A 26,706-nucleotide genomic window follows, 5' to 3' on the forward strand; every position below is an offset into this window, starting at 1 on the left:
CTGGCTGGTGCCGAACTGTGCAGAACACGTGGCACTCGTTCATCCTTCTGCTCCCCAGTAGCCCCACCTAAAAGCGTGGCCCATGGCTGCAGGGGAGGAATCTGTGGCAGGCAGACACTTCGACGTGTCACCATCGATCTGTCGGAGGCCAAGTTGGGTGGTGGGCAGGGGGGTGAAGGGAGTGGGGGGGGGGGGAGTGAAGAGGAAGCGAGTCGAGTGGAAGGAAGGTGAAGGGAAGAAAGAATGTGATGGGTAGTGTGACGTCACTAGCTGTTTCGTGCTCTTGGCACGACAGGGGGAGGAGGAGGAGGAGGAAGAAGAAAGCTGGTTTGAGGGAGGATGGTGGAGGGAGAGGAAGGGATCTGATAAATGGGCGGTCGATGGCGCGCGGGAAAGCAAGACAAATAGACGTGCGTGCAAACTCTTTGGTTAAAAAAAAAAGTTTTTAGCTCCACACCCCCTCCCAGGATCCAGACCACCGCCACCTTTTCCTCCCTCCTTCACCCTCTCCCTTCTCCGTCGTCTTTCTGTTATTGATGTGTGTGCCGCGCAGCCAGCGTCCGTTGGATGGCGTGCGCGCTAGTTGTTTCCATTGAAAGCTGCGGCTCCAGTCACGAGAACCCTCGTCTTTCCGGGGCTGAAAATTAACACGATTTAATCAAAGGCTAAGGGGGAGGGGGTTTTGGGGGAGGAGGCATGAGGCACGGGGGCCTCCAAGCACGCACAGCACGCTACCCTACGCTAGCTGGCAGACAGCTGCTCGGAAAAACGGCTTTTTGCACGCACCGTTCACTGAAAGATCGTGCCGGTGGCTGCTAGCTGCTAACTCTGCACTCCCATCTTCTCCCTTCCCCCCCCCTTCCCCCCCTCTCTCTCTCTCTCTCTCCCTCTCTTTGCAGTCAGTGACCTTGTGGATTCAGTCCGCCCACCACGCGCACACAAGCACAACGTCTTCCTGCTTATGTGCGGAGGAGGGAACGAACCCCTGACCCCCCAGCTGGGCTGACTTTATAACGGGACCCGTTCCACCCCCACCTCCGCCCCTGTGACCTCGTTTTGGCCCCCGCCGTCGTTTTCCGTTTCGGAAATGACAAGATTGTCACTGTCTCCTCTGTGCTGGTTCGTCCGCCCAACGAGGAAGTTCCCATGGCTGGGAGTCTTTTGTGACATCGCTGCTGACATGTGGTGACCTAACGCATAGAGGCTGCGTGATGTGTCATGTCTCACAAACGTAACTTGGTCAGCATGTCATGTCATTGTCCGGTTCATGTATTTATTGTACATGCCCTTTGAGAAAAAAAAATTGAACGGGGTCCCATGAGGAGAGTGGATGACGATACAGGGGTGGTGTCTGCAGTTGGGAGTGTCGTTAGGATATAGCTGTCTGATAAGTTTGAAGAAAGAAACACAAAAGGTTAGCAAAAACCATAATATGGAGGTTTCACATCCAGAAACAAATCACGAAATGTCCAGAGAGCATGTTAATCCCGCTATGCCCAAGGACGCCTTTGCCTCTGGTCCTGGATGTCTGTGGGCCACCAGAAACTGATCAGCTGATCAAAGACTGGGATGTGACACAGAAGACTTAGCACAAACATGGCATCTAGCACATAGGACATGGAAAGTAAACGATTTCGAGTATTAGATGATATGTGGAGCTGTTTAAATTTGTGACACAGAGACCCACAAAAATGGCCTTTGGGTATATCGGGGTGCTTGGACACAGGACTGGAGACAATGCTGCTTGAAATGACTGTAGAGATGGTCCAGAGTATTGTCTGACATGACTGTAGAGATGGTCCTCACAGTGTATTGTCTGACATGACTGTAGAGATGGTCCACATTGTATTGTCTGACATGACTGGAGAGATGGTCCTCACAGTGTATTGTCTGACATGACTGTAGAGATGGTCCACACTGTGTACTGTCTGACATGACTGTAGAGATGGTCCTCACAGTGTATTGTCTGACATGACTGGAGAGATGGTCCTCACAGTGTATTGTCTAACATGACTGTAGAGATGGTCCACACTGTGTACTGTCTGACATGACTGTAGAGATGGTCCTCACAGTGTATTGTCTGACATGACTGGAGAGATGGTCCACACTGTGTACTGTCTGACATGACTGTAGAGATGGTCCACATTGTATTGTCTGACATGACTGTAGAGATGGTCCTCACAGTGTATTGTCTGACATGACTGTAGAGATGGTCCTCACAGTGTATTGTCTGACATGACTGGAGAGATGGTCCTCACAGTGTATTGTCTGACATGACTGTAGAGATGGTCCACATTGTATTGTCTGACATGACTGTAGAGATGGTCCTCACAGTGTATTGTCTGACATGACTGTAGAGTTAGTCCTCACTGTGTTATGTCTGACATGACTGTAGAGATAGTCTTCACAGTGTATTGTCTGACATGACTGGAGAGATGGTCCACACTGTGTACTGTCTGACATGACTGTAGAGATGGTCCTCACAGTGTACTGTCTGACATGACTGTAGAGATAGTCCTCACAGTGTATTGTCTGACATGACAGTAGAGATGGTCCTCACAGTGTACTGTCTGACATGACAGTAGAGATGGTCCTCACAGTGTATTGTCTGACATGACTGTAGAGATGGTCCTCACAGTGTACTGTCTGACATGACTGTAGAGATAGTCCTCACAGTGTATTGTCTGACATGACTGTAGAGATGGTCCTCACAGTGTACTGTCTGACATGACTGTAGAGATAGTCCTCACAGTGTATTGTCTGACATGACTGTAGAGTTAGTCCTCACAGTGTATTGTCTGACATGACTGTAGAGATGGTCCACATTGTATTGTCTGACATGACTGTAGAGTTAGTCCTCACAGTGTATTGTCTGACATGACTGTAGAGTTAGTCCTCACAGTGTATTGTCTGACATGACTGTAGAGATGGTCCTCACAGTGTATTGTCTGACATGACTGTAGAGATGGTCCTCACTGTGTACTGTCTGACATGACAGTAGAGATGGTCCACATTGTATTGTCTGACATGACTGTAGAGATGGTCCACATTGTATTGTCTGATATGACTGAAGAGATGGCCTTCACTGTGTATTGTCTGACATGACTGTAGAGATGGTCCACATTGTATTGTCTGATATGACTGAAGAGATGGTCTTCAATGTGTATTGTCTGACATGAGAACGTCCTCAGCGTATTGCCCACATGACGTATACAGTATTGCTGAAGAGATCAGTTTAACGTGCACATCCTGATTGTTTATTTAGGAAATGCATTCAAATGAATATCTCAATAAAACGCATACAACAATGTTTTGTTTTTCAGTTTTCAGTCAGAAATACTTTCATTCTTTCAATTATGCACAGCATAACTTAAATCACTATGTGATATGAGGGTAAAGGGAGAGTTAAATCACACACACACACACACACAGAATGGAAAATAAAAAGTACCATTGTTTTTCTCCATAGAGGGGGGCACAGGGAGATGTGACGTGAGGTTAGAGGTGGAGGGAGGAAAGGGGGGGGGCAGCAAAGTCCCAATCCCCACTTCCACCCCCCGTCCCACCCCCCCACCCCCCTTCCCCCGTGCCGCTGAAGTTTGTGCTGGGCTGCGCTACGCGGGGTATCTGGTACGTTTGGCCGGTTGACAAGCTGTCCATTAGCATGCAGGGTCACGGCGGGCCTGTCCCCGGGCCTGTGGCGGTGTTGAGTGTCGCTGCCAGGGCTGTGTGTGCCGTGCGTGACCACACACCTCCCCGACACGGCACGCACGTCAGCGCTTGCTATCACAACCCACCACCTTCCCTTAACAACCCCCATCCCCATCCATATCTCTCCCTCTCTCTCTCTCTCTCTCTCTTCTTGCACCACGCGACTCTCGCTCAAAACGCTTGTAGCCACAGTTGAGCGCCACAGCTGTGTGATCGAGTCTGTGTGGTGTGTGACGCACAGCAGCCACCGTGCGCACAGCACAGCGCTGTATCGCACCACCACCACCACCACCACCACTACACCACCGCCACCACTGCCACAACAGAGCCGTCCGTCCGTCTCGTGTCGATCCGCGGCCGCTCAAGGCGGGACTTTTCTGTCAAGACGCATGCGCTGCTCGTCTGCTTCAGTCCGTGATACTGTAGTATTTCAAGCAGTTTGGCGGTAGGGCTGGGGCTGCGAAGTACAACACGTCAGTTGTTTACCAACAGACCCAGACGCTGTGCATTCCTTTGACTGTGAGAGGAGGAAGAAGAGGTGGTCTGCCTGTCTGTGACGGTGTGTTATTGTTGGTGGTGGTGAAGGCGCAGAGAGACTGCTGCCACGGAACACGAGTGGAGGAATGCTGTCTGTGTATGTTGGTGCCTTGGACCTGACCTCGCAACGTAGCCTTGTTCAGTGCGTAACTGGGCTGGTTTTGTGAACGGCGTGCCATTGTCGGGGCGTGCTACACGCACACACACGTAGGCAGAGCGAAGGTTACGTACCGTTCCAGCGAGGGGGTGGGCTGTGTTGTGGTGTGTTGTACTGCCGCCATGGCCATGCCTCACCGAGCGCAGCGACAGCACTGCTACCTATGTGACTTACCACGCACCCCATGGGCTATGTTGCACGACTTTTCCGAGCCCGTATGTCGGGGATGTGTCAACTACGAAGGACCTGACCGAATCGAAATGGTCATCGAGGCAGCCAGACAGATGAAACGGGTGCACGGCGTGCAGGAAGGTCGACCGCCGCCTCCTTCAAGCCACAAGTCTCCTCTGGGCCATGGGCCACCACCCCAAATGCCCCCGAGGAATCGAGACCCAGTGGATCATCCTCACACCGGGGGTATGATGGAGCCACCCCCAGGACGTCTGCACGGGCCGCCCATACCCCCTTTTCCTGCACCGGAGCGAGGCCACACTTTGATTGATGGACGCGGACGCCCCATTACAGACTTTCCAGGGGCACAGCGGCTGCCAAATGGAATCCTGCTGGGGCACTCGATACACCGAGGGGAGGATCACGGCCCAGCAGACCTGACGAGGAGCAGCCCCAGCCTGCAGCGTGGCCCTCAAGGAATCTTACATCACCCTCCCGGTCTGGGCCCCCTGACCCGTCACCCCCATCCACCACCCCCGCCACCCATGAGCAATGGCAAGGAAGGAGAAGAGGATGGACACCCTGAAGATGACATGGGTAAAAGAGACTCTCCCTCTCTTCCTCAAAATGTGCGTGACACTCTGACTGTTCTGAGTGCTGCTGTCCCATTCCGTGTGCGCCACAAGAAAGACCACTCCCTTACAGGACGTGTCTTTGCATATGATGCTGCTCCCAAACAGGGCAGTAGTGAAGAATTTGATCTGAAAGTGTTTGTGGAGTACCCTCTTGGATCCGGCAATATTCACAGCAGTATGTCCAGTCTAACCAAAGTGATGATGAACGACTCCAACAAAGACATGGGGAAGATGCTGTCATCTGGCATCAAGCATCTGGAGTACGAAATGAAGCACAGCAGTGGGGAGTGGAGATCTCTGTACGACATGCTTCCAGAGACAATACGCACTTTCAAGGAACCAGTGAAACGTGAATGTGTCCCTACTCCGTACGTAGACAGCTCCTTGCCGCATCCTCGCATCCCCCGTGCGTTGGCTGTCAGTGGGAAAAGTTCCAGCCGTTTCCTGGACAGTCAGAGCCGAAAGCGGAAGATGTCTCCCCAGGGAGAGGAGGATACTTTGGGGAGGCTGTCAGAGGAACAGCACCGCCGTCAGATGTGGATGCAGAGTCAGGCCGACGCCTTGAAGCTGACCATCAACTCCACATCCATGTACAACTCTGGCCTTCCCTCCTCCACCTCCATGTCCCCACTTCACCACACCCCGACCCCTCCGGATGCTCACCCAGGATCTCACTCAGGACCCTCTCCCATGGCAGCACTGATGAACGCGGCTGACAACCTGCCTTCAGGGAGCAACAGCCATGGGGGGGCCTCCCGCCATGCCAGCATGTCTCCCAGCAGCCAGCCCCAGCGCCTGAAGAGCGGCGCCATGCCTGGCCCTGTGTCGGACACTGGGGTGGGCAGCACCATGCCAGAATCCACGGTGGGTCCCAGTGGTGAGGTGCTCAAGTGTACGCTGTGTCAGGAACGGCTGGAGGACACCCACTTTGTGCAGTGCCCATCCATTGCAGACCACAAGTTCTGTTTCCCCTGCTCCCGGGACTCCATCAAGAGACAGGGGGCGGGTGCCGAAGTGTACTGTCCTTCAGGGAAAAAGTGCCCTCTGGTGGGCTCCAATGTGCCATGGGCCTTCATGCAGAACGAGATTGCCACCATTCTCGGAGAAGACTATAACAAGGACCCTATGAAAATAAAGAAAGAACGAGATGGTTGATGTAGCCTTGCTGCGTGAAAAGGAAAGAACTGAAAATGAAAGCACTGTCTTGTATAAGCTCGCCCCATTTTCTCCTCCAGTACTACAAAGATGGCGATGCGTAAAAGATTTTAACCAGTGGATGTGTCGGCTTGTTTCATGTATCATACTGAATTGCAAAATGAACGCTGCATTCACACTGAGTGACTGTGTTTATTGTTGGGAGTTGAGAGGGGGTGAGTGTGTGATGTTGGTGTTTCTCTATATTTTATTCATATTTTGTTTTATGACTTAATGCATAAATCAAGTGGTTAAAAAAAAAAAAATTCATTCACCAATTTTTAACTTCACAGTGGTTGGAAAATTAGTCACACTAACACTCGTAACAGTGAATTAAGATAAACAGCAGTCACTGTATTTTGGATGACAATCACTATTAGATTAATACCTTTTGCTCTTTCAGTTGATCAATGAATTAATTGATGTCAAACATTGATTTCAGTCTAACTCCATATGACATTGTTAAAGTTCAGTTGTTGTATTTGTTAATGACAGAAAAACCACTTTCCACCTCTCTCCCATGCTCCCAAATTCTCTCTTCCACAACATCAATTATCTTCTTCTTTTTTTTCTTCTTTTTTTTTTTTTTGTGTAACTGATTTTGAATGTTTTACACAAAATGATGCGTTGAAATTGTTTACAACATGTATGAATGTGCCATTATTCGTTGATTTTTTACCAGTTAGAAAAAAGGAAGAATGGGAAATTTCTTATGGTAAGCTTTCACATGAAATAACTAGTTTTAGTTTTAATTAATCAGTGACTTTTCCATGAATTTGTAACTGGTAGCACTATGGAAAATATTCATGCTTAAGTGCTTTTGTGTGATATGGTGCACCTGTTTCCATTTTCTTTTAATGTTTTGACTGATCAATATATGTTCTTCAAATGTTAAACTAAAAGTAAGAACCACAATATGTAATAATATATATTGTAATACTAATAGACCTTTTTTTTCATTACAGTGGAAATCATGTTTTGTAACTAGTGTAAAATATGTGTATTATATTGTCTTTCTTGACATATGCTTAATAGTAATTAATATGATTATTATTATTGTTGCTTGAGGGTTTATTTTGCTCTAGTATGATTTCTTCCAAGAATGGATCATTTTCATGCACAACTCCTACTCCCCTTGGTCCACTCAATGTTTATAACACAAACATTTGGCCCGCACAGTTTGCAAACCAAGTATATGTACATGTACATTATCTCTTTTTTTTCTTTCTTTCTTTTTTTTTCTTGCCTTCCTCTCTGCATTCTGTCTGTCAATGACTTAGTCTGCTCTGACCTGTCTCTGTCTCTGCTATGTACGCCACTACTTTTTCTTCTTTCATTTTTTTTTTTTTTAATAGACTGTTGGTAGCAAAAAAATTCCCATTACTTGAAAACTTGAGGGAGAACAGTCTATTTTTGCAAAGTTGTTGGGTGGGACAGGGGTATGATACAACATCTTGGAACCAAAAGATGAGAAAGATAATGTTTACATACATGTGCAGATTACTGTTATTAAAAGGGAATCTGCATGTGAAATCATTATCATCAACAAAAAAACAAAAATTTAAGTTTTATATATGTTTGCACAAAGTTTGATTTTGAATGTCAGTCTGCTTAAATTTGTATCCACAGAAATGGACAAGACAATCAATAGATGCCAGTTTGATGTCTCTGTCTCTCTTTGCCTGTCTGCCTTGACTGCCTTTAGTCAGAGGTCTCATTTTGTTTGCCTCTCTGTCTCTTTCTTTTGCAATCCAAGCAATGTGCGTCCATGTCAGCAAATTCGGCAAGTAAAATGAAGCACTTCTAAATATTTTGTTTTAGAAAATATGGGGTAACAAAATAGTGGCTCAGCAAACTTCTTAAAATCATTTTCAGAAATATGAAGTCTAAAGTAGTTGATACTATAGTTTGAAGTGGAAGTACAAGAACTGCTTAAGAGAGAATGATTTACCAATGGTTAGACACTTTGACTTTGTGAGACATTGATAAACTAAGGCTGGGGCCACCTATCCTCCTATCAATCGACTGTTAGATATTGATGAACTTGGCCCAGGGCCAGCCCCTATCAGTTGACCGTTATGCACTCAATTCAGGAACTCAGTTCAGGAACAACAACGTTTTTGGAGTCAGTAATGACTGTGTTCCTTAAGTATATACATGTACATGTTTACATCAACTGTTCCTAAATAGTCCAGACAATCATCAGTCTGCTGTGGAACTGACTGCACTGGTTCTGGCATAAAAAATGGTTTTGCATGCAAACCACCAGAATTTTTTAAATATTTTTCTGACTCCTTGTCCCAGGAGGCAATTGCCTGCAGGAATCTGACACGTGTGAAATTGCTTGAATTATATGAAAAGTTTACACTTGCAACAAGCAAAGGTATGACGAGAGTGGTCAGTGAGGCTCAAACTTGTGTCTAAGCACCATAATTTTTTTTGATTTAGTAATCAAATCATCAACATGCTGAATTGACATAGACTATGGTAAACAAAAATAGTCCTTGAAATACACTTGAACATGTGTACAAGATGCATCAAATGATAAAAGGTGGTTAAAAGAACATTATCTATGCCACATACTTTATTACTAAAAACTTTTTTTTTTAAACCAGTGCTGCATTGATTCAGGCCATGCATGTGCAAACAGATTTTTATTGAATGCATGCACACACACACACACACACACACACACACACATATATATATATGTGTGTGTGTGTGTGTGTACTTCTGTGTTTGAGTCAGTAACTGCCAGTTTTGTTCTTTGGCATACATATCATGTTCTCTACAACAGTTGTGTCTGTTGCTTTTACGTAAATTGTAATGCAGAATATCCAACAGCACCAGCGTGGGATAAGAATTATATGTGTTCTTTCACACGTCTGAAAACCATCGTATTATGGTTCATTGTAATGATTGCGTCTGCTTCTGTCTTTCCCCTTTTTTCATGGCCTGGGAAGTTAACTTATATATATATACATGTATGTATATTCTACAGTGTCCATTATGGTTTTGTTTGTTTTGTTTTTTGCTGTTGTGGTTATACACCATCTTTTGCTCACTGGTATTGTGTACAACTGTTTGTGTGTGTGTGTTTCGGTTGGTATGGGTTTATAAATGAATAGTTGGTAATTATGTATACATAACATTCAATTGATTTCTTTTCATATGGAACTTCTTTTTGTTTTTTAATTAATTATAATGTTTCAAGTTACATTTCTTTTTCACTGTTCTATTCAGTGCATCTGTGATTTTTTTTTCTTTACTTTTTTTAATTAATTTTTCATGTTTTTTGAATCAGTTCCATACTTGACCTGTTTTCACCAATTGGGGCCAAACCTCGTTTTGAGGGGGTATGGACTTATTTATGTCACTGGAAAGTAGACACATCTAGTACTACAGTATTATGAAACACTTTAACACAAATTTCATGCAGTGTTAACACATGGTGGAAATGGAAATGTCATTTACTGACTGTCATAACCTCACCTTAGGGGCTGTCCTTAGCCTGTCAGATGGAAACATGAAGTGTCTGTTGGTGCCAGTTTTAAAATTAACAGAAGCTGTAGTAACCATAATGTATATAAATTATAATTTGTTTTGTGATATTCTTGACCTGTAGTATATTTTGTGTTCATGGCGTACATTGTATATAAGGTGTGTGTGCAAGAGAGAGAGAGTGAAACTGAAGGATGATTATGAAAGTTGTATGGATGGCATTCTGGTGGATTCAGCACTGTCTTCAGTATCAAGCTTTAACCATTGTTCATGTCATGAATTTGAATGGAAATAAACCGTGAGAGGTTTTACGGCAGACTTACGTCTTCTACTTTGCATTTGAGAGACTTCAGGAATGTGTGATATATTGTGAGTCAAGAGAGAGAGAGCTGTGTATGCTCTGTTGTCTTGCCATATATATCTGTATTGTAACTGTGTGTGAGTGCGTGTGTGTGTGTGTGTGCATGTGCCCTGGGTCACTGGAAAGTGGAATGAAAGGACCGATGGATACAGATCAGCTGTTCATGACAGCATATTATCCTGATTGCACTGGCAGTCACTGGATGATGCCTGCGTTAACAGTGTGTTCCTTGCATCACAATACCTGGCAACACCTGTTGCACTTGACCTTGTCTGCAGTGTGTTGTCTTTGTTTGCACAGTGCACGTGATGCAGCCAAATGATGAGCTGCGTAGTCCAGGCAAGATCGAATCACATGGTGAAATGTTTTGTGGGTTTGTTTTTTTTTAATTAAGGCAGCGTGGTGTGCTCACCCGGGGAATGAAATGCAGAGGCGGGGTAGGAGGGGGGGGGGGTGCTGCTGGGGACTGAACAACTAAAATCAACTGATGAAGGAATCCACGGAAGGGTGTTGCCCGTCACATATTTTAACAGGACTACGCACGCAAACACACACACACACACACACACACACATACGGAGTTGGACTATCACCAATCCGTTTCATCCCAGAGACCGTTAGTTAGCAAAAAAAACAACAACAAAAAACAAAAAAATGAATGTTTACGTGGGCGTCCACTTCGCAACGTTTACCGTGCAGCGGATTTCAGGGGGACAGAATGAGAGAAACAGAGGAATGGGTTAATAAAACTAAATTTGGAAAAGTTCGGTTCAGGGAGGTACGGGACGCACACATTCCCACGTTTCCCAGCTGGGAAACCCTTGGGGCTGTGTCACACGTTCTGGGCGAACACAGGTATTGTGCGCTGGCCGTGTCACGGGATCAGTGCTAGTTGCCGTCGACGTACGTGATAATCGCCAGCAGCTGTCGTTCTACTACTGGAAGGGGGGCGGGGGGAGTAGGAGGAGTGGGGTGTGGGGTGGAGCTATGAGAGGGGGAGGAGACGGAGATTTTGGGGGGTTGGAGGTTGTTGCGGTGCGGAAATTCTGCCACGATACATGACTGTCAGTCACCTTGTGTTACATGCTGTGACGATGGGTCATGTTCACTGCGGAAGAAAAAATTGTCGCCGTTGTGACCTGATACGTCATATAGATGTACAAGGTTGGAGTAGGAAAGGTGAGAGATATACCTAAATGATGACTAGGCTTAGTTAATTAATGTTTTTCACGAGCACCGCCGTCACAACACATCACTACTGTCCATTGAAACTCGGGCCGTCATAGGCAGTTAGATTTTGTGGAGGTATTGTGGTTACCGTTAGGCTATCTCCCTAATTCACTATGTACATCTACATCACAAGAAAATTGACACAGTCAGACCCGACCCAGAACCATACAATCACATAGCGACACATTGCTCAACATTCGTCATGGTTATGTGATTTGACCCAGGTACCGGGGGTGACATTCTTTCCTTGGGAGGCATTCTGTACCAAACTCACATTCTAATCCAAGGTGACTGTTTGTACTGGGATGGCAGTCTGTACTGAAGTCACACTCAATACCGGGATGACAGTTTGTATACAATAGGGTAACGTTCTTTACTGGGATGACATTTTGTACAGGGTGAGTGTACCAGGGTGACAGGCCCGTACCGGGGTGACATTCTATTCAAGGTTGGGCGACATTCTGTACCGGGATGACAATCTGTTCCAGGGTGATATTCTATATGAGGGTGGGTGACATTCTGTACCAGGGTGACAGTCTGTATCCAGATGACATTCTGTACCAGGGTGACATTATGTACCAGGTTGGGTGACACTCTATACCAGGGTGGGTGACAGTCTTTTCCAGGGTGGATGACATTCTGTACCAGGGTGACGATCGCTACCGGATGACAGTTTATGCCTGGGTGGATGACATTCTGCACCAGGGGAACAGTCTGTACCGAGTGACAATCGGTACCAGGGTGACAGTCTATTTTGAAGCGACAATCTGTACCGTGATGACATTCATTACCAGGATACCAGGATGACATTCTATATCAAGGTGGATGACATTAGTACCGGGTTGAGATGACACTGTGCCCGGCTGGGATGACAGTCTGTATCTAGGGTGACAGTCTGCACCGAGGGTGACAGTCTGTTCCGGGGGTGACATTCTGTACCGGGGGTGACATTCTTTACCAGGGTGACATTCTGCACCGAGGGTGACAGTCTTTACCGGGGGTGACATTCTTTACCAGGGTAACATTTTGGACTGTGACAGTCTGTACCGGGGATGACATTCTTTACCAGGGTGACGTTCTGCACCTAGAGTGACAATCTGTACCGGGGGCGACAATCTGTACCAGGGTGTGACAGTGTGCAGGGCAACAGAGACCACTTTGTGGTGGCGGCGTTGCCTGGCAGGCCCCCCCCCTCTCCTATCGCCACTTACCTCGCTGCTGGGAAACCGGCGGTATTCTGTCCGACACGGGCCAGGTGATTGACATGCCAGTCTGTCGTCACATCGATTCGTTTGTTCCTCTGTGTGTGTGTTGGAGGGGGTGTGGGGGGCGAGCGGTGTGTGTGTGTGTGTGTGTGTGTGTTTCAGCCTGAGACAAGGTCCGATGTATTTTCTCGTTGTCGAGTTGTTTGTGTGTGTGTGTGTGTGTGTGTGTGTGTGTGTGTTTCAGCCCGAGACCAGGTCCAGTGTGTTTTCTCGTTGTCGTGTGTGTGTGTGTGTGCGTGTGCTCGCCAACCAAGTCACTCACGCTCTTCGCATATGGTACATGTTGATATAATGATTTATCTCCCCTTGATTCTTCATCTTCTTCAGCGTCCCCACTCTCTCCTTGATAATCGGGGAACATGGGACTCAAGGGATGAAACATGGAAAGAAAGGACTTGTAGTCTGCGGCAGTGTTCACAAATGTCAGTTTCCGAAACCACGTGCCATGATTGGGGAACATTTACACGCACGCGCGCACATGAACACGCACACATACCGTTCTCGCGCGCACACTCACGCACGCACACACACACACACACACACACACACACACACACACACACACACACACATGCAATAGCAGTAGCTTGAACCAGGTGAAAAGGTTAGGTTTCAGTATTTGGTCTTTGCGATTCTAAGGTCATGATGGCTCGATCAGTTTTGAACCGTTTGCCCGCTATTGTACTGACACGGGACCCGACCACTGTCGCATCTTTTTCAGGTGCGTCAAAGTCCTTACTGGTAGATTATTGCCGTCGTTTGTAGTTGACTCCCCCAGTGCGCAAAGCCAGGCTCTGTGGCGGTCCACATGCAGGGTCAGCGTGCAGAGTTTCCCTGAGGTTGGGGATAGACAGGCTGTCAGTCTCTCTGCTGGCCCGACTTCGAGAGACAACGAGAAAGAGAAGGAAAGGAAATGATGGACAGTTTTTACCCTTATCTTTTTCACAGTTTTAGTCCTGCTTTTATTGGAAATATTAGTATTTTGATTACCCTTTTTTCTCTCTCTCACTCTCTCTTCTGCTTTTATTAGTATCATTAGTATTTTGATTACCCTACCCCCCCTCTTCCCTCCCCCCCCCCTCTCTGTCTCTCTCTCTCTCTCAAAGGGATCAGCATTGTTTTGCGCATGAAACTCACAGTCGGGTTGGGGGTCAGTTTGATTATGATAGAACAGGAGTCAGCATTGTCTCATGGGTCCCCAGAGCTCGCGGTTGACAGACCGACCACGTCACTGATCCGCACACGCATGCTTCACGATCGATAGACCTAGTACCCGCAGTCATGTCCAGACGTCTGCAGACTGAGGCCATCCGTCCCATGGCTGATCGACCCGAGAGCCTGTGAGATGGGGTGGATAGATCGCATGTCGTACACACACACACACACACACACACACACACACACACGTCGATCGTGGGTAGATCCTTAGTGGCCGGGAGGTCCTTGCGGCCATGTTACGGGACATCGTGATCCACCACATTGACCGTTCACCTCGAAATAATGTCACCGTGGTCCACTTTAGGAAACCGGAAGTGTATTGACGTGGAAAGAAGTCCGCTTTCACTGGCTGGGATCTGTTACTCGTAGGATCTGTTCATCATTGACGTGGGCGTTCACGGCGTCTGCTGTTGACTATGGAGCTTTGTCGAATCATAGACACTAGATAATTAGTGTCTGTGGCTGAATGAACAAAAGTCTTGTATTCGACCATCACTCCTCGGCTGACAAAGCCCTGCTTTGTTACCTCCTTTATTTCCATCACCGTCGATCTCCGTTCCTCTCAAATTTGAAAAAAAAACTAAAAAGAAAAATACAGATTTTGACCATCAACTGCGTTATCTTTCTTTTTTTTTTTTTTTTTTTTAAAAACAAAAACAAAAAAACAGCGCGTGTGTAGTTTTTGCACTGGCCGTTTTCCATCAGTACGCAGATCTACAAGCAATGATTTCAGCATCTTATTATACAGCCGACACTTTCCCATACAAGACATGGAAACACTCCAGCACGGTCATGCTGACAGCATGCAGACGGATGGATCTTTCTTGCTGGTTGCCCAGTGAACGGCCATCGCCTTGCTCACCACCAACCAACCAATCAGCCAGACGCCTTTTCGGTTGGGTTGGGTTTTTTTGTTTGTTTGTTTGTTTGTTGTTGGTTTGTTTTTGTTTTTTGTTTGTTTGTTGTTGGGTTTTTTTGTTTGTTTGTTGGTTGGTTGGTTGGTTGGTTGGTTTTTGTTTGTTTCTTGTTGTTGTTGTTATTGTTGTTGTTGGGGTTTTTGTGTTCTTTTTTTGTTTTTGTTTTTGTTTTGGTTTGTTTTTGTTTTGCATTTTATTTTGTTTTGTTATTTTTTCCCTAAAGCGTTGCCAGGTGCTTGAAGCCGCCGAAATTTCCCATCCTTCACCTCTCTTCCCTGCTGTTCTTGGACGTTACCAAGGTTACCTGCAGCTTTCGGAGATATGGGTGGGGGAGGGAAGGTGCAGGTGGTGGAGGAGGGGAGGGGGTAAGATGGAGATACCTTGGGAGGTAAGGAGGGGAGGGTAGGAAGATGGACTATCTTCAGGTAACTATCGGTTCCGATGGTCCTGTATTAACAGTGGGGGAAGGCGACGGGGGAGTTCCACTGATTCAGTTAAAGTACCTCCGAACCTTCAGCTGAAAGCGGTGTTCCAAGCTTGTATTTTTAACGTTTCTGTGCTCTGTGTGTGTGTGTGTGTGTGTGTGTGTGTGTGTGTGTGTGTGTGAAAGTGTGTGCATGCATGCGTACAAGCGAGAGAAAGAGAGGAGGGCGTGACAAAAAATGAAAGCATTGCAGAGCAGGACGCTTCCAATTTGTTGTCGAATGAAGTGACAGAAAACTCAAATAAAAAAGTTGGTGGAATATACGAAAGAATCAGTAAACAAAACAGAACAAACATCTAAGAATGAGGAGAAGACGCATGCGCGCACCCATGCTCCCCCCTCCACCCACCGCTTGCATCCATTACTGTCCACCCCCACTCCACTCTCACAGAGAGAGAGAACAGGTGTTTCTAACACACACACACACGCACACGCGCGTGTGCGTGTATTGAGGGTGGTGTACAAAGATTACCAGAAAATAAGATAAGGGTGTGGTGCCGGACTTTTCCCAACCGGATTGTAAGCATTATAACCGCTGTTTGATTTTAAGACTGATTGACGGAGAGATTCCAGCTCCGTGATGTCACAGATGTCCAGAACAATGAACACACGCATTGCATGTCCACGACCACTGGAGGGGAAGAGAGAAAGAGGGGGAAGTACAGGGGGGGTATGGAGAGGGGGAGCCGGTATAGGAGGGGGTGGGTGTGGGGTTCTGACACAAAGCTGGTCCAAAAAACAAAGAGCTGGAATCATTGAGTAGAGGCGGAACCGTGAGTTAGTTTTATGGTGGTTAGTGCTTGTTAAATTGCTCGTTGAACTAGAGAGAGAGAGAGAGAGAAGGGCTGGCCCTCCAAGATGACCAGACAGGTCAATGGGCTGGCCACAGCCGGGCGCACGTGAACCGCCCGCGGCGCACGTACGAGGGGGATTTCGGCCACTGGCACAACGTGCACCACGTGCCGGTCCGGCACGTGCCCGCGGACTTTGGAGAAACTTACGGAAAGAGTCAGTGCCATGCGTTCTGCTTCTCATCCCATGGTAATACTGTGGTCTTTCTGGATTGACCGAAACGGTGAAACACAAAGCGGATCGGGTGACTGTGCTGACTGCCCACGGCATGTACTGTTAGCTTCCCAATCTGCCTGCCCATCGGCGTCGTACATGTTATGTGCATGTATGTATGTATGTATGTATGTATGTGTGTGTGTGTGTGTGTGTGTGTGTGTGCGTGTGTGTGTGTGTGTGTGTAATCGGATTATGCACTTCCACGGCACGCGCTGCTGCTAAGGAGCCTGAATGCTTGTTTAATTAAATAAGGAATGATCCAGTTCTCTGTTTTCCAGGGAGGGGTAAACGTTCGGAGCAGTGATTTTCAAGTCATGCCCTGATTCGGCGTACAGTACCGCCTGTCTTATAAACCTGAAGGTTTCATGGAAAATAGAATTATTCTGTTTAAACGTAACGTATATGTTATATCCTGTTCACACACACACACACACACACACACACACACACACGCACACGCACGCACGCACGCACGCACGCACACACACACACACACACACACACACACACACACACACACACACACACACACTGGGGAGTCATGAATACATATACCGTCAGAAGGTTGGCAGTCCTGCAAGAAACTGCGTGGGTTGGGGCAAGGCTCCCTCCGCGTGGACTGACCACCGGATGTCCCGGCCTTTAATATTAGATATTTGAAACGACGTGGTCCGTGGTGGAATCGATTGTTAAATTTTGGGGGAGGGAGGGTGTGTTTTTTTTCTGGAGACAGATTGTGCCGTATCTCCATGCGTGTGATCAATCACGATCAGCTTATCAGCAGCTACTACGAGTTGTCCGTGTTGGTTTTGGAAGGAAGGGGAGAGGGAGGTGGGAGGGTGGGTGGCGTGGGGGTACGGGAAGGACCGGGATTTTTTTTTTTTTTAAAGTTCTATAAAGATGATTGTGAAAACCGACCAAGACCTCAGCCCAACTTGATATCTCCTGCAGGTGGTTAAAACTTAAAACTGAACTTCAGTGGTAAGATTGTGGCAAAACACACACACACACACACACACACACACACACACACACACACAAGCAGCAAAATAAACAACCGCACAAACAATCAAGAAAACGCAATTCTCCCAAATATAGCGACAAAAAAACAAACAAGTTGTCTGAACATCCAAAGAAAACCGAATTATAGATGTATTATAATGAACAGTCATTTATTCGTTTCTGTTGTGTTAATGTTTTCCCCCTACCACATAAATATCTGTCCATGATACACTTAAGGAACCACAAGTTTTAGTGTGTGTGTGTGTGTGTGTGTGCACGACACACGCAGAATTGCAGCAGGTAAATGCAATGTACACAGAAATCATGTAAGTGAAATCACGGTCATATTTGCAAAACCAGTGGAAAGGTAAGTAATAAACTTATATCTGCATGTTGATGAATGAGTATTCACAGGGGTCTGTTGATAGGTATCGATAGGAAACGGATCAGAATGACGAGAAGCGTACCATTGCCACGCGCTTCGGATTTTTGAGAGAGTTCGAGGCGTTGCTGGGATAGACTTGACAGACTGTAGTTCCACGCTTACTCTCCACCCCACCCACATCCCTGTTTTCTCTTTCGCCCCACTTCTTCTCTCTCCTCCCTCATGCCAGAGAGTCAGCACGGTATCGAAGAAGGAGAGATAGCACACACGAGTCTTTGAATAGCGCAATGACTTACAACCGATTCCAAGCACGAAGTCTGTGAGTTTTCAGGTCTTTGTTGCCGGGGTTCCATTCCCGTTTAATGGGTTTAGTCTGCCCGCCACCTTTCTCCTCTTGGTTCCTCTGCTGTCCTCTGTAAACAAGGCTTGGAATTTGAAGTTTGTACACGTACCGCAAGACAGTTCAAGGCTTCGTCGTTATTCTGGTTTGAGTATTCTCTTAGAAGTAGGAAGGCGCTTGGCAGATTCATGAGCACCACGCGCCGCATGTTCCGAGCCATCAGAAGCATAAATGAATAAGTAAATAAGCAAAATAGATAAATGAGCAAGTCCGTTCTGGTCCACCAGATGCCACGCGCACAGCGTCCAGCTCCCGGACAATGACACGTCTGTGATTCCATGTAAAGTTGGGTCAGCCCCGTTACAGTGTTGGTTTTTACTTGGTGACCTTGGCTGTAATGTTGGTGTTGCGTGCCAGTGTCTCTGCCCAGACTAATCCAACGCATAAAGAGGCTTCTGGACCTGTGTAATATTGGGTCCGTGTCATTCGTGTACATGATTAATGACCGCCAGGTATTATTATGTCCGCTCTGCGTGTTCCACTCTCTGAGGGAGGTGCATACGCTCAGATGCGCGTGATCATACCTGCTCATCAGCTCCTGCTCATTACACTCCCCCACACACACACACCCCGCCCCCCCACGCACCCACCTACACACACATAATTATGCCAGCGCGTGGAAACTTGTACTGAAGTAAGTGAATTGAATTAAAACAAACTATGTAGAAGGAGGGTGTGTGTGGGGGGGCGGGGGGGATGTTGTCCACCCCTACTTTTCATATCAAAATGTGTGTGCGTGTGTGCATTCGCCAGTGACGTGTTATTTTCTGTAATCTTGTATAGGAAGAATGGGTTTGAGACCTGTCACCGTTGAGGCATATGTTTTCCGTCGAAACCCACTCACCCACCCACCCACCCACCCTCGCAGCCTCTCAGCTGTTTTCTTCCGCCAGCCCTCTTTGCACCCCACAGCTACGTTTGACACAGAAGTCATCGTTTATGGGGGGAGGGAAAACAGCTGCTTTCCAAGCGACTGACCCAGATCCAGACGTCACCATGACCCCAAGCCCACTTTTCGATCACTCCCACTCCAGTCCAGTGAATACAGACCGATGGTGTACATGACATCTTCCAAGAGCGGCCTTTGGCAATGACAGCTGCGTCCGCCGCCCTGTCGTCTCTAGTTCGCCTGTTCACGCCATGATGTCAAGACTATCATCACTAAGGTCCAGAGAGAAAAAAAAATGGAAGAAAAAGAAAAAAGAAAACAAAATGAACTGTGTCCTCGTACTTCAGTTCACCTAGCCTTGAAGAGAGAGAGAGAGAGAATGTCATGAACTTGGACCTGAGGTTCGAACACGTGTGTACATTGACCCATCTCAGTGAGGACCACTTACCGATAGCTGTAGCTTGTGTTCTTCATCATGTAGGTTATCTTTAGATGTCTGAAGGGAATCCAAACCTTTTCAGTCGTTAAACGATAAAGTAGTACACCGTGATAAACGATAACTTAGTACAGTGACCTTCGCTCTTTGTCCTGTATGCAAAGGCCTCTGGTTTGGAACGAAAGTTGCTATGCTTGTTCTATGATTGGCTTTTGAGTGCTCTAGATATATATAGGAGTGAGAGTTAATCACTTAATGTTGTTGTGTATCTTTGTGATTCAGCGCTGCTGATGTTGTTTTATGAATGATTTTCTTCATTGGGCATCTGGATACACACGACTGTGAATGTTGAAAAATAAGCACAGTCTCTCTGTCGCTCTTGTATCGCCGATCAGAATACATTACATTTCATAAGTACTTATTTCACAATCGCTCATTAGCATACCCCCATGTCATTTTGGCTGGGCAGCCAAGGGTAAAAAAAATATTAGCATATCTCAGTCAAAATCCAGCTGCACCTGACACTCTCCATTAGTAACAGTACTTGATCGACATTATATATTTCGAACGAAATAATACGAATGAAACTTTCTCAGAAAGGGCAAAAGAGAGAGAGAGAGAGAGAGGGGGGGGTGATATTTTTGAGGCAAAGTCCACCATGATTCAGATCGTTATAATTTAGGCCAAACGAACGCCTAATAGCAGAATAGTAGCCTCCAGACTAAAAGACAAGATCATGGGGAAAAGGGAGAGGAAAAAACAACAACAACAACAACACAACTACGACACGTTCAGTTCGTCTTTGTCTTCGATGTATTTTGTTGTCGCGTGCTTGAACAAGCTGGCTTGCTTGGCAGCTGAGGACACTGAAAACAGCTCGGCTGTCTTGACTGCATGATGATGATGATGCTCATGACAGTGGGTGGCAACTTAATTGATCTGTCGGGTCGATGCCCGCCCGACCTACTTCACTTCTAGTCATGCAGACTGTCTTTGTAGGCATCAGGGCGGAATTGATTTCTCTCTCTCTCTCTCTCTCTCTCTCTCTCTCTCTCTCTCTCTCTCTCTCTCTCTCTCTCTTCTTCTTCTTCTTCTTCTTCTTCTTCTTCTTCTTCCCCAGGCAGCAGTAATGATGACGAAACAAAGCCGAGCGTTGTGAGGACTTCTTTGTACACGTTATCGTCGTACCAGGCTCTGAGACAGCACTGCGTGGATCGTTCACTTGATGCATGCTGTTGCTCTTTAAGGGTGTCGCCGTTTTTGGCGTGTGTTGGTTTTGTGGAGCCAAGACAGCTGTATCATGCCTAGATAACAGTGTTTGCTGCTGTCGTTGGTTTTACTTTTTACGGGTATAAAGGTTTCTTGCGGATAATATGATAGTGTTAATAGAAACTGCTCTTTCGGTGCCGTTTTAAATTCGGCTTGTCGTTTGGAAAGACATACACATGATGAACGACTGGTTTAGACAGTAATGAACGAACGAATAAACTAATGGATTAATTAATTAACCGACATGAATGCATGACTGTGCGCTTGTCTTTAAAAGCTGAACGAAAGGTTTTGTTAACCATTTTGATTGATTTTTATTTTGAACTCCACCCTGTTCAGAACTGAGTTTCCATTGACATGGACAGGTATTTGATCGTACCCACTGAAGTTGTACAACTGCTCAAAAACGTCTCTCTCTCTCTCTCTCTCTCTCTCTCTCTCTCTGTCGCTCTCGCTCATTCTTCTTTATGTGCATGTACGCATGCGGGTTCTCTGTCTTCTTCTGTGTGTGTGTGTGTGTGTGTGCGCGCGCGTGGGCGCACGGGGCACGTTCTGGATTGTACACGTCCCCTCTCACCAGTATCGTGCCACCTCAGAAAAACTCTCCCTTAACCCCCCTCTTTTCCACCCAACCCCCCAGTACTACTTCGTGACTTTCCTTTCTGCCACCAACCACATCCACCTCCAATATCCCCAGTATCCCAGCTTCTTCTTCTGGGTTTTTTTTTTTTCCTTCTTTATTTTTTCTCTTCTATTTTTGTTCGCCGCGTTTTTTTCCTTAAAACGAATGTATGGGCCCACACAGCCGTGTCCGCGTTGGTCATTAGGACCCCGGGCACGACGGCGACTGACACAACAACAAGGCGACAGGTGTCTGAAGCGCTCGGCATTAGCCACGGCCCGATTAGGGCCCCATTGTTCTGCCCGGGCTTGTTCCCCTGCGGCTAATTGCTGGCGGCTTTCACTCCTATCCCCCCACCTCCCACCCCTCAAAAAACACACATACCCCCCACCCTTCCTCTGCTCCACCTCCATCCCCTCCACATACACACACACACTCAATGCGCCGGTTGTGATGTTTTTTTGGGGGGTTTATGTCGAAATAACCGGCTTGTGTGTGCGTGTGTGTGTGTGAGAGAGAGAGAGAAGGAGGTGGGGGGGGGGGACAAAAGAGGGAGGAAGGGAGACAGAGAGAGGGGGAGCGGACTGACGAAAATAACCACCATCCCACGAGAGTGGGTGGAGGAGGAGGAGGCAAATATAAGAAGTGGCGTGCCTTTGCAGAAACCTCTAGAATTACAACAAAGTATATTCAGATTGGTGGGTTTTTTTTTTGGGGGGGGGGGGGTTGTTGTTGTTTTTTTTTCTCCTTTTTTTCCCAGTGAAATGAGCAATACCCTTTTTTCTTTTCTTCTTTTAATATATATTTTTTTTTCTAGCTATTTATGGGTGTGTGGAAATGATATCTGCTGAACAAGTTATGTTTGTGATACGTGCGCGTGTATGTGTGTTTGTTTGGGTAGGTGTTGTTTGTGTTGTTTGGGTAGGTGTTGTTTGTGTTGCTCTGTGTTGGATGATAACAAGGAAAGAAAAAAAAAAAAAAAGAGCCACGCATGTACAAATTTTTTATCTGCGTGTCGGATCTGCTCTGTGACCACAGAGTGTACGTGTCGTGATCGATCGTGGCATGGTGAGTTATCACTCTCTATCGGCTGGTTTGAACCAGATCTCATCAAGATTCGCACCCAAAAGGGTCACTCGCTTTAAATTATGCAGTGTTTCAGACAGACAGACAGACAGATAGATAGATAGATAGAAAATATATGTAATAGAAAAACAAGATATATAGGTAGGTAGATAGATAGATTGATAGATAGACAGACAGACAGACAGAAAATGTATGTAATATTGTAAAGATACGGATAGATAGATGCATGCGTGCATACATACATACATACATACATAGAAAAAAGATACAATCGCATATTTTTATCATTATTATTGTTATATTCACTGACAATAAACATCAGCCCACTGTTGGTACTCTTTCCACCGCTAGCAGTTCTACCTGCCTGCAGACCCAGAGCTCTGAGCAATCCGCTGCGACCTGTGTAGCAGTGGCTGAAACACGTGGAGCTTTGCTGAAGACCCCCTGCACTCTGAACAGAACCGTGACATTGTGTGATATGAAAAGACAGGAAAACAACAACAACAACAACAACAACAACAATAAAATGTTGTCCCGCTCCCTCGTCCCAAGACAGCGCTTATTTGGTTCCATTGGGTCGTCGCGGGCTTATTGTCCCAATGCCGTCGATCTGTTAGTTCCATTGGATCGTGTAGGGCTAATTCTTCCCATGCCATCACTCTCCTGCACCCCACCCCGCCCCTCCTCTCTCTCTCTCTCTCTCTCTCTCTCTCTCTCTCTCTCTCTCTCTCTCTCTCTCTCTCTCTCTCTCTCTCTCTCTCTCTCTGTATGAAAGTTCCTTCCAGAATGGTTTTGAAAGCTAATTACTTCCATGGGCTGATGCCTCCCTTGCCATCACACTCATACACGAACGCCCTCCCGCCCACCCCCCCCCCCCTCTCTCTCTCTCTCTCTAACTCTCTCTCTCCGGTGTTGGTTGTTTTTGTACTACTTTGTGTTTTGTTTTTCCTGTACTACTTTGTGTTTTTGTTTTTTCTGACTCTTCTTTGTTTTTTCCTGACTCGCCTATATCTTTCAGCTGGTCTTCCACATGGCGGTTGTTGTTTTTTTGTTGTTGTTGTTGTTGTTTTGTGTGTGTGTGTTTTGTTTTTGTTTTTTTCCACACTTCTTTCCCTGCATCCCCCTCCTCTATTCTCACTCTGTGTATTTCTCTCAGTCTCCTATCATCTGGTACGCCTTCCAGTTGTCTCTTAAAGGGTGTCTCTTAATTCGTGATATTCATTCTCTCTGTGTGTCAGTCAATCGCTCACTTCCCCTATCTCTTTTACCCTCTCTCAAACACACACACACACACACGCACACGCACGCACGCACACACACACACACACACACACACACACACACACACACACACACACACACACACATTTCCTGTCGTACTGAGTATACCACATTTCGTGAGAGACGGAGGCAGAGACGGAGACAGAGACACAGAGAGAGAGAGAAAAGAAGAAGAAATCATCCGAATGCGGTGATTCACCAATACTCGCTTGTCAGCTCACTTCTTGTATTCTTTCCACTGCCTGCCTGCATGCAGATCAAGAGCTCTGAGCGTGCCGCTGCAACCTGTACCGGGGCGAAACATGTGGAGCTTTGCATAATGACTCCAAACACACCGAACCGTTTAATTGTGTGATGTGCGCAGGACAGAACAATGGGCGTCCTGGACCCCCCCTTTTTTTTTTCTTTTTCTTTTCTTCTCAGTTCCATGGGGACTGTATTTGGGTCTTCTTCTTGTTCTTGTCCTTCTTTCCATACGGCCACTTCTTTCTTGTTTCTGAAAGTTCCTTTCAAACTGGTTTTTATTAAGGACTTTCTCTGTCGGGTTCGTTCCTGCTTTGGTGCCTGTCTTGTCTGTTTGGTCCTTTCCAGTGTGTCTTCTGAAGGATGTCCTTTACCCATGATCTCCTTCCTTTCCCTTCCCCTTCTCTTTCGATTCTCTGTCATACCTCTCTGCCGCCCCCCCCCCCCCCCCCCCTCCCCCCCAACTCACTCAGTTGTTTTTTTGTCCTCATTGCGCCAGAATCTGCAACCTGGACTGTGAACAGGTTTACAGGGATAACTGTATACATCCATAGACGTTCTGCCAGTTGATGGAATCACACGGCGTGAGGGAAGAGTCTTAAATAAGTGGGCAACCGCCATTTTAGCTCAAGACACCTTCCTCCACACCTCTCTGTCTCTGTCAGTTTATTTCATATGTGTCTTTGTCTCCCTGTCTCTGACACACACGCACGCACGTACGGACACACCACACACACACACACACACACACACACACAGACACACACACACACACACACACACACACACACACACACACACACACACACACACACACACACTGTTCGTGCTGGACTACTCTACCCACATACATAACGCCACACATGCACACAAGGGGACAGACAGGCGAGGAGGAAGAAGGAATCGAAGATGGGAGTGCATGGGGGGAGTGACTCAAGGGACTTTCTCCTCCCGCTCCTCCCGAAATCTGTTTCCAGTTGTGCTTTTTGGCAGCTGCTGGACGGGGGTGGGCTGGATGTAATCTCCCACCAGATGTGCTCACGTGGATTTTCTTCTTTTTTTTCTTTTTTCTTTTTTTTTTTTAAGGTGTAGAGCAAAATTAATGCTTGCTGCAGTAAAAAGGCGCCAGACGTGCATGTTTAGGCCACCATTATTTTTATTTTTTTACTTCTAGGCTGCCCCTCCTTACCCCGCCTCTTCCAATGAGTGTGGTTGCATATGTGCTACGCTCCGACTCTTGAAATTGGTTAAAAAATCGATTCTATGTTTGTATGACGATCAATCAACACAATCATTATCTTGTTTGTTATTGAACCCAGTCGAAGGCGATAGCCATGTCTGAGGTTTCTGTATCCCAAGGAAATACCTTGGCGAGAATTGTCAAAGGTCTTCCAGAAAGTGCCAGCCGTCACTGTGAGTTTATTCACGGACACGCATCCAGTCGTCTTGTACACTTTCTCTCTCACGGCCTGTCTTCAGACAGCATCTTTTCATCTCACGCTGAAAATACACCTTTGAAAGAGAACAGAAGTCGTAAACTTACAATGGCGTCATGCGTTTGGAATAGCCTTGATCCTATCAAGTAAAGAGCTCGGAAAATTATCTATGTATCTCAGAAGGGACGAAATGTCTTTTTACTCAAGCACCAAGTCTGACCGGACTAACAAACCCGAATCGTAAAATATCTGCTCACTCAAACCTTTTTTTTCCGAGAGAACCATAACTTCAAATTCATGATCGTTTATTCCATTTATAATTCATCACACAGGAAGAATGAATTTGCGGTAACTCTCCGCTTCGTAAGCGAAGGGGTGTGAATTTTCAGTGACAATGTCTGAGGCCACGTTTGACCCTTGTGACGGGATGTGTGCCGTTCCTGATTGGCCACCGCCGCGAGGGTCCAAATAAAAGGGGGGTAGGATGATTTAGGATGGGTGACACCGGACGCTGCATCTGTAGGCTGCAGGGTTTGTGCCAGGTCACACGGGCTGTCGTGGGAAGGCATGGATGGCGGGGATTACCGCCCTTAGGCTTGATCGCCCCAAAGGCTCTCTGTCCCTCCCCAAAAATATAAAATAAATAAAATAAAATAAATAAAGAGAAAGAGAACGACAGAGAGAGGTGGAGAGAAGGGTTTAGCTTCCCTAAAGAGAGGGAGAGGGAAAGAGAGGGAGCAGGAAGGTTGTGAGATTATCATGTGTTCACGCGTGTGTGTGTGTGTGTGTGTGTGTGTGTGTGTGTGTGTGCATGCACGCGCGTGTGTATGTGTGTTGTAAACATATGAAACAATTTTACTTGCAAAATACATCCAAACTTTTATACATCTAGCATAATAATGAACATATATGACAGATTTTTATACTTAACTTCAACCTGACTTAACTCTTTCCATACGAACGGCGAAAGAGACGACGTTAACAGCGTTTCACCCCAATTACCATCATCAAAATATTGCAAGCGGAAGGCTCTTATACTGAAGAGGTGAATGTTGACAAAGAATACCACAATTCTGACGACGGAAGCAAAAGGTTGGGTCATTCAGACACCCACTGGACATCCGAGGGGTCTGTGTAGAGGAGAAGAGAGGACTGGCCGTACTGAGTGAGTTAAAGCAATATGCAAAGCAGTCGAGAAGTAGATAGAG

General features: G+C 46.5%; 2 protein-coding genes across 4 annotated transcripts in view; both read left to right on the forward strand.

Moving 5' to 3' along the window:
* Nucleotides 1-26,706, forward strand: part of LOC143281225 (uncharacterized) — a 127,606-nt gene that overhangs the window by 18,682 nt on the left and 82,218 nt on the right. The gene's annotated exons all lie outside the window — the stretch shown is intronic.
* LOC143281224 (interferon regulatory factor 2-binding protein-like A) lies at nt 4,017-10,217 on the forward strand. Its single transcript, XM_076586310.1, has one exon. The coding sequence runs from the start codon at nt 4,528-4,530 to the stop codon at nt 6,364-6,366; it is 1,839 nt and encodes a 612-aa protein (XP_076442425.1). The 5' UTR covers nt 4,017-4,527; the 3' UTR covers nt 6,367-10,217.

This window comes from Babylonia areolata, chromosome 4, assembly GCF_041734735.1.
Source record: "Babylonia areolata isolate BAREFJ2019XMU chromosome 4, ASM4173473v1, whole genome shotgun sequence".
Classification (NCBI taxonomy): domain Eukaryota; kingdom Metazoa; phylum Mollusca; class Gastropoda; order Neogastropoda; family Buccinidae; genus Babylonia; species Babylonia areolata.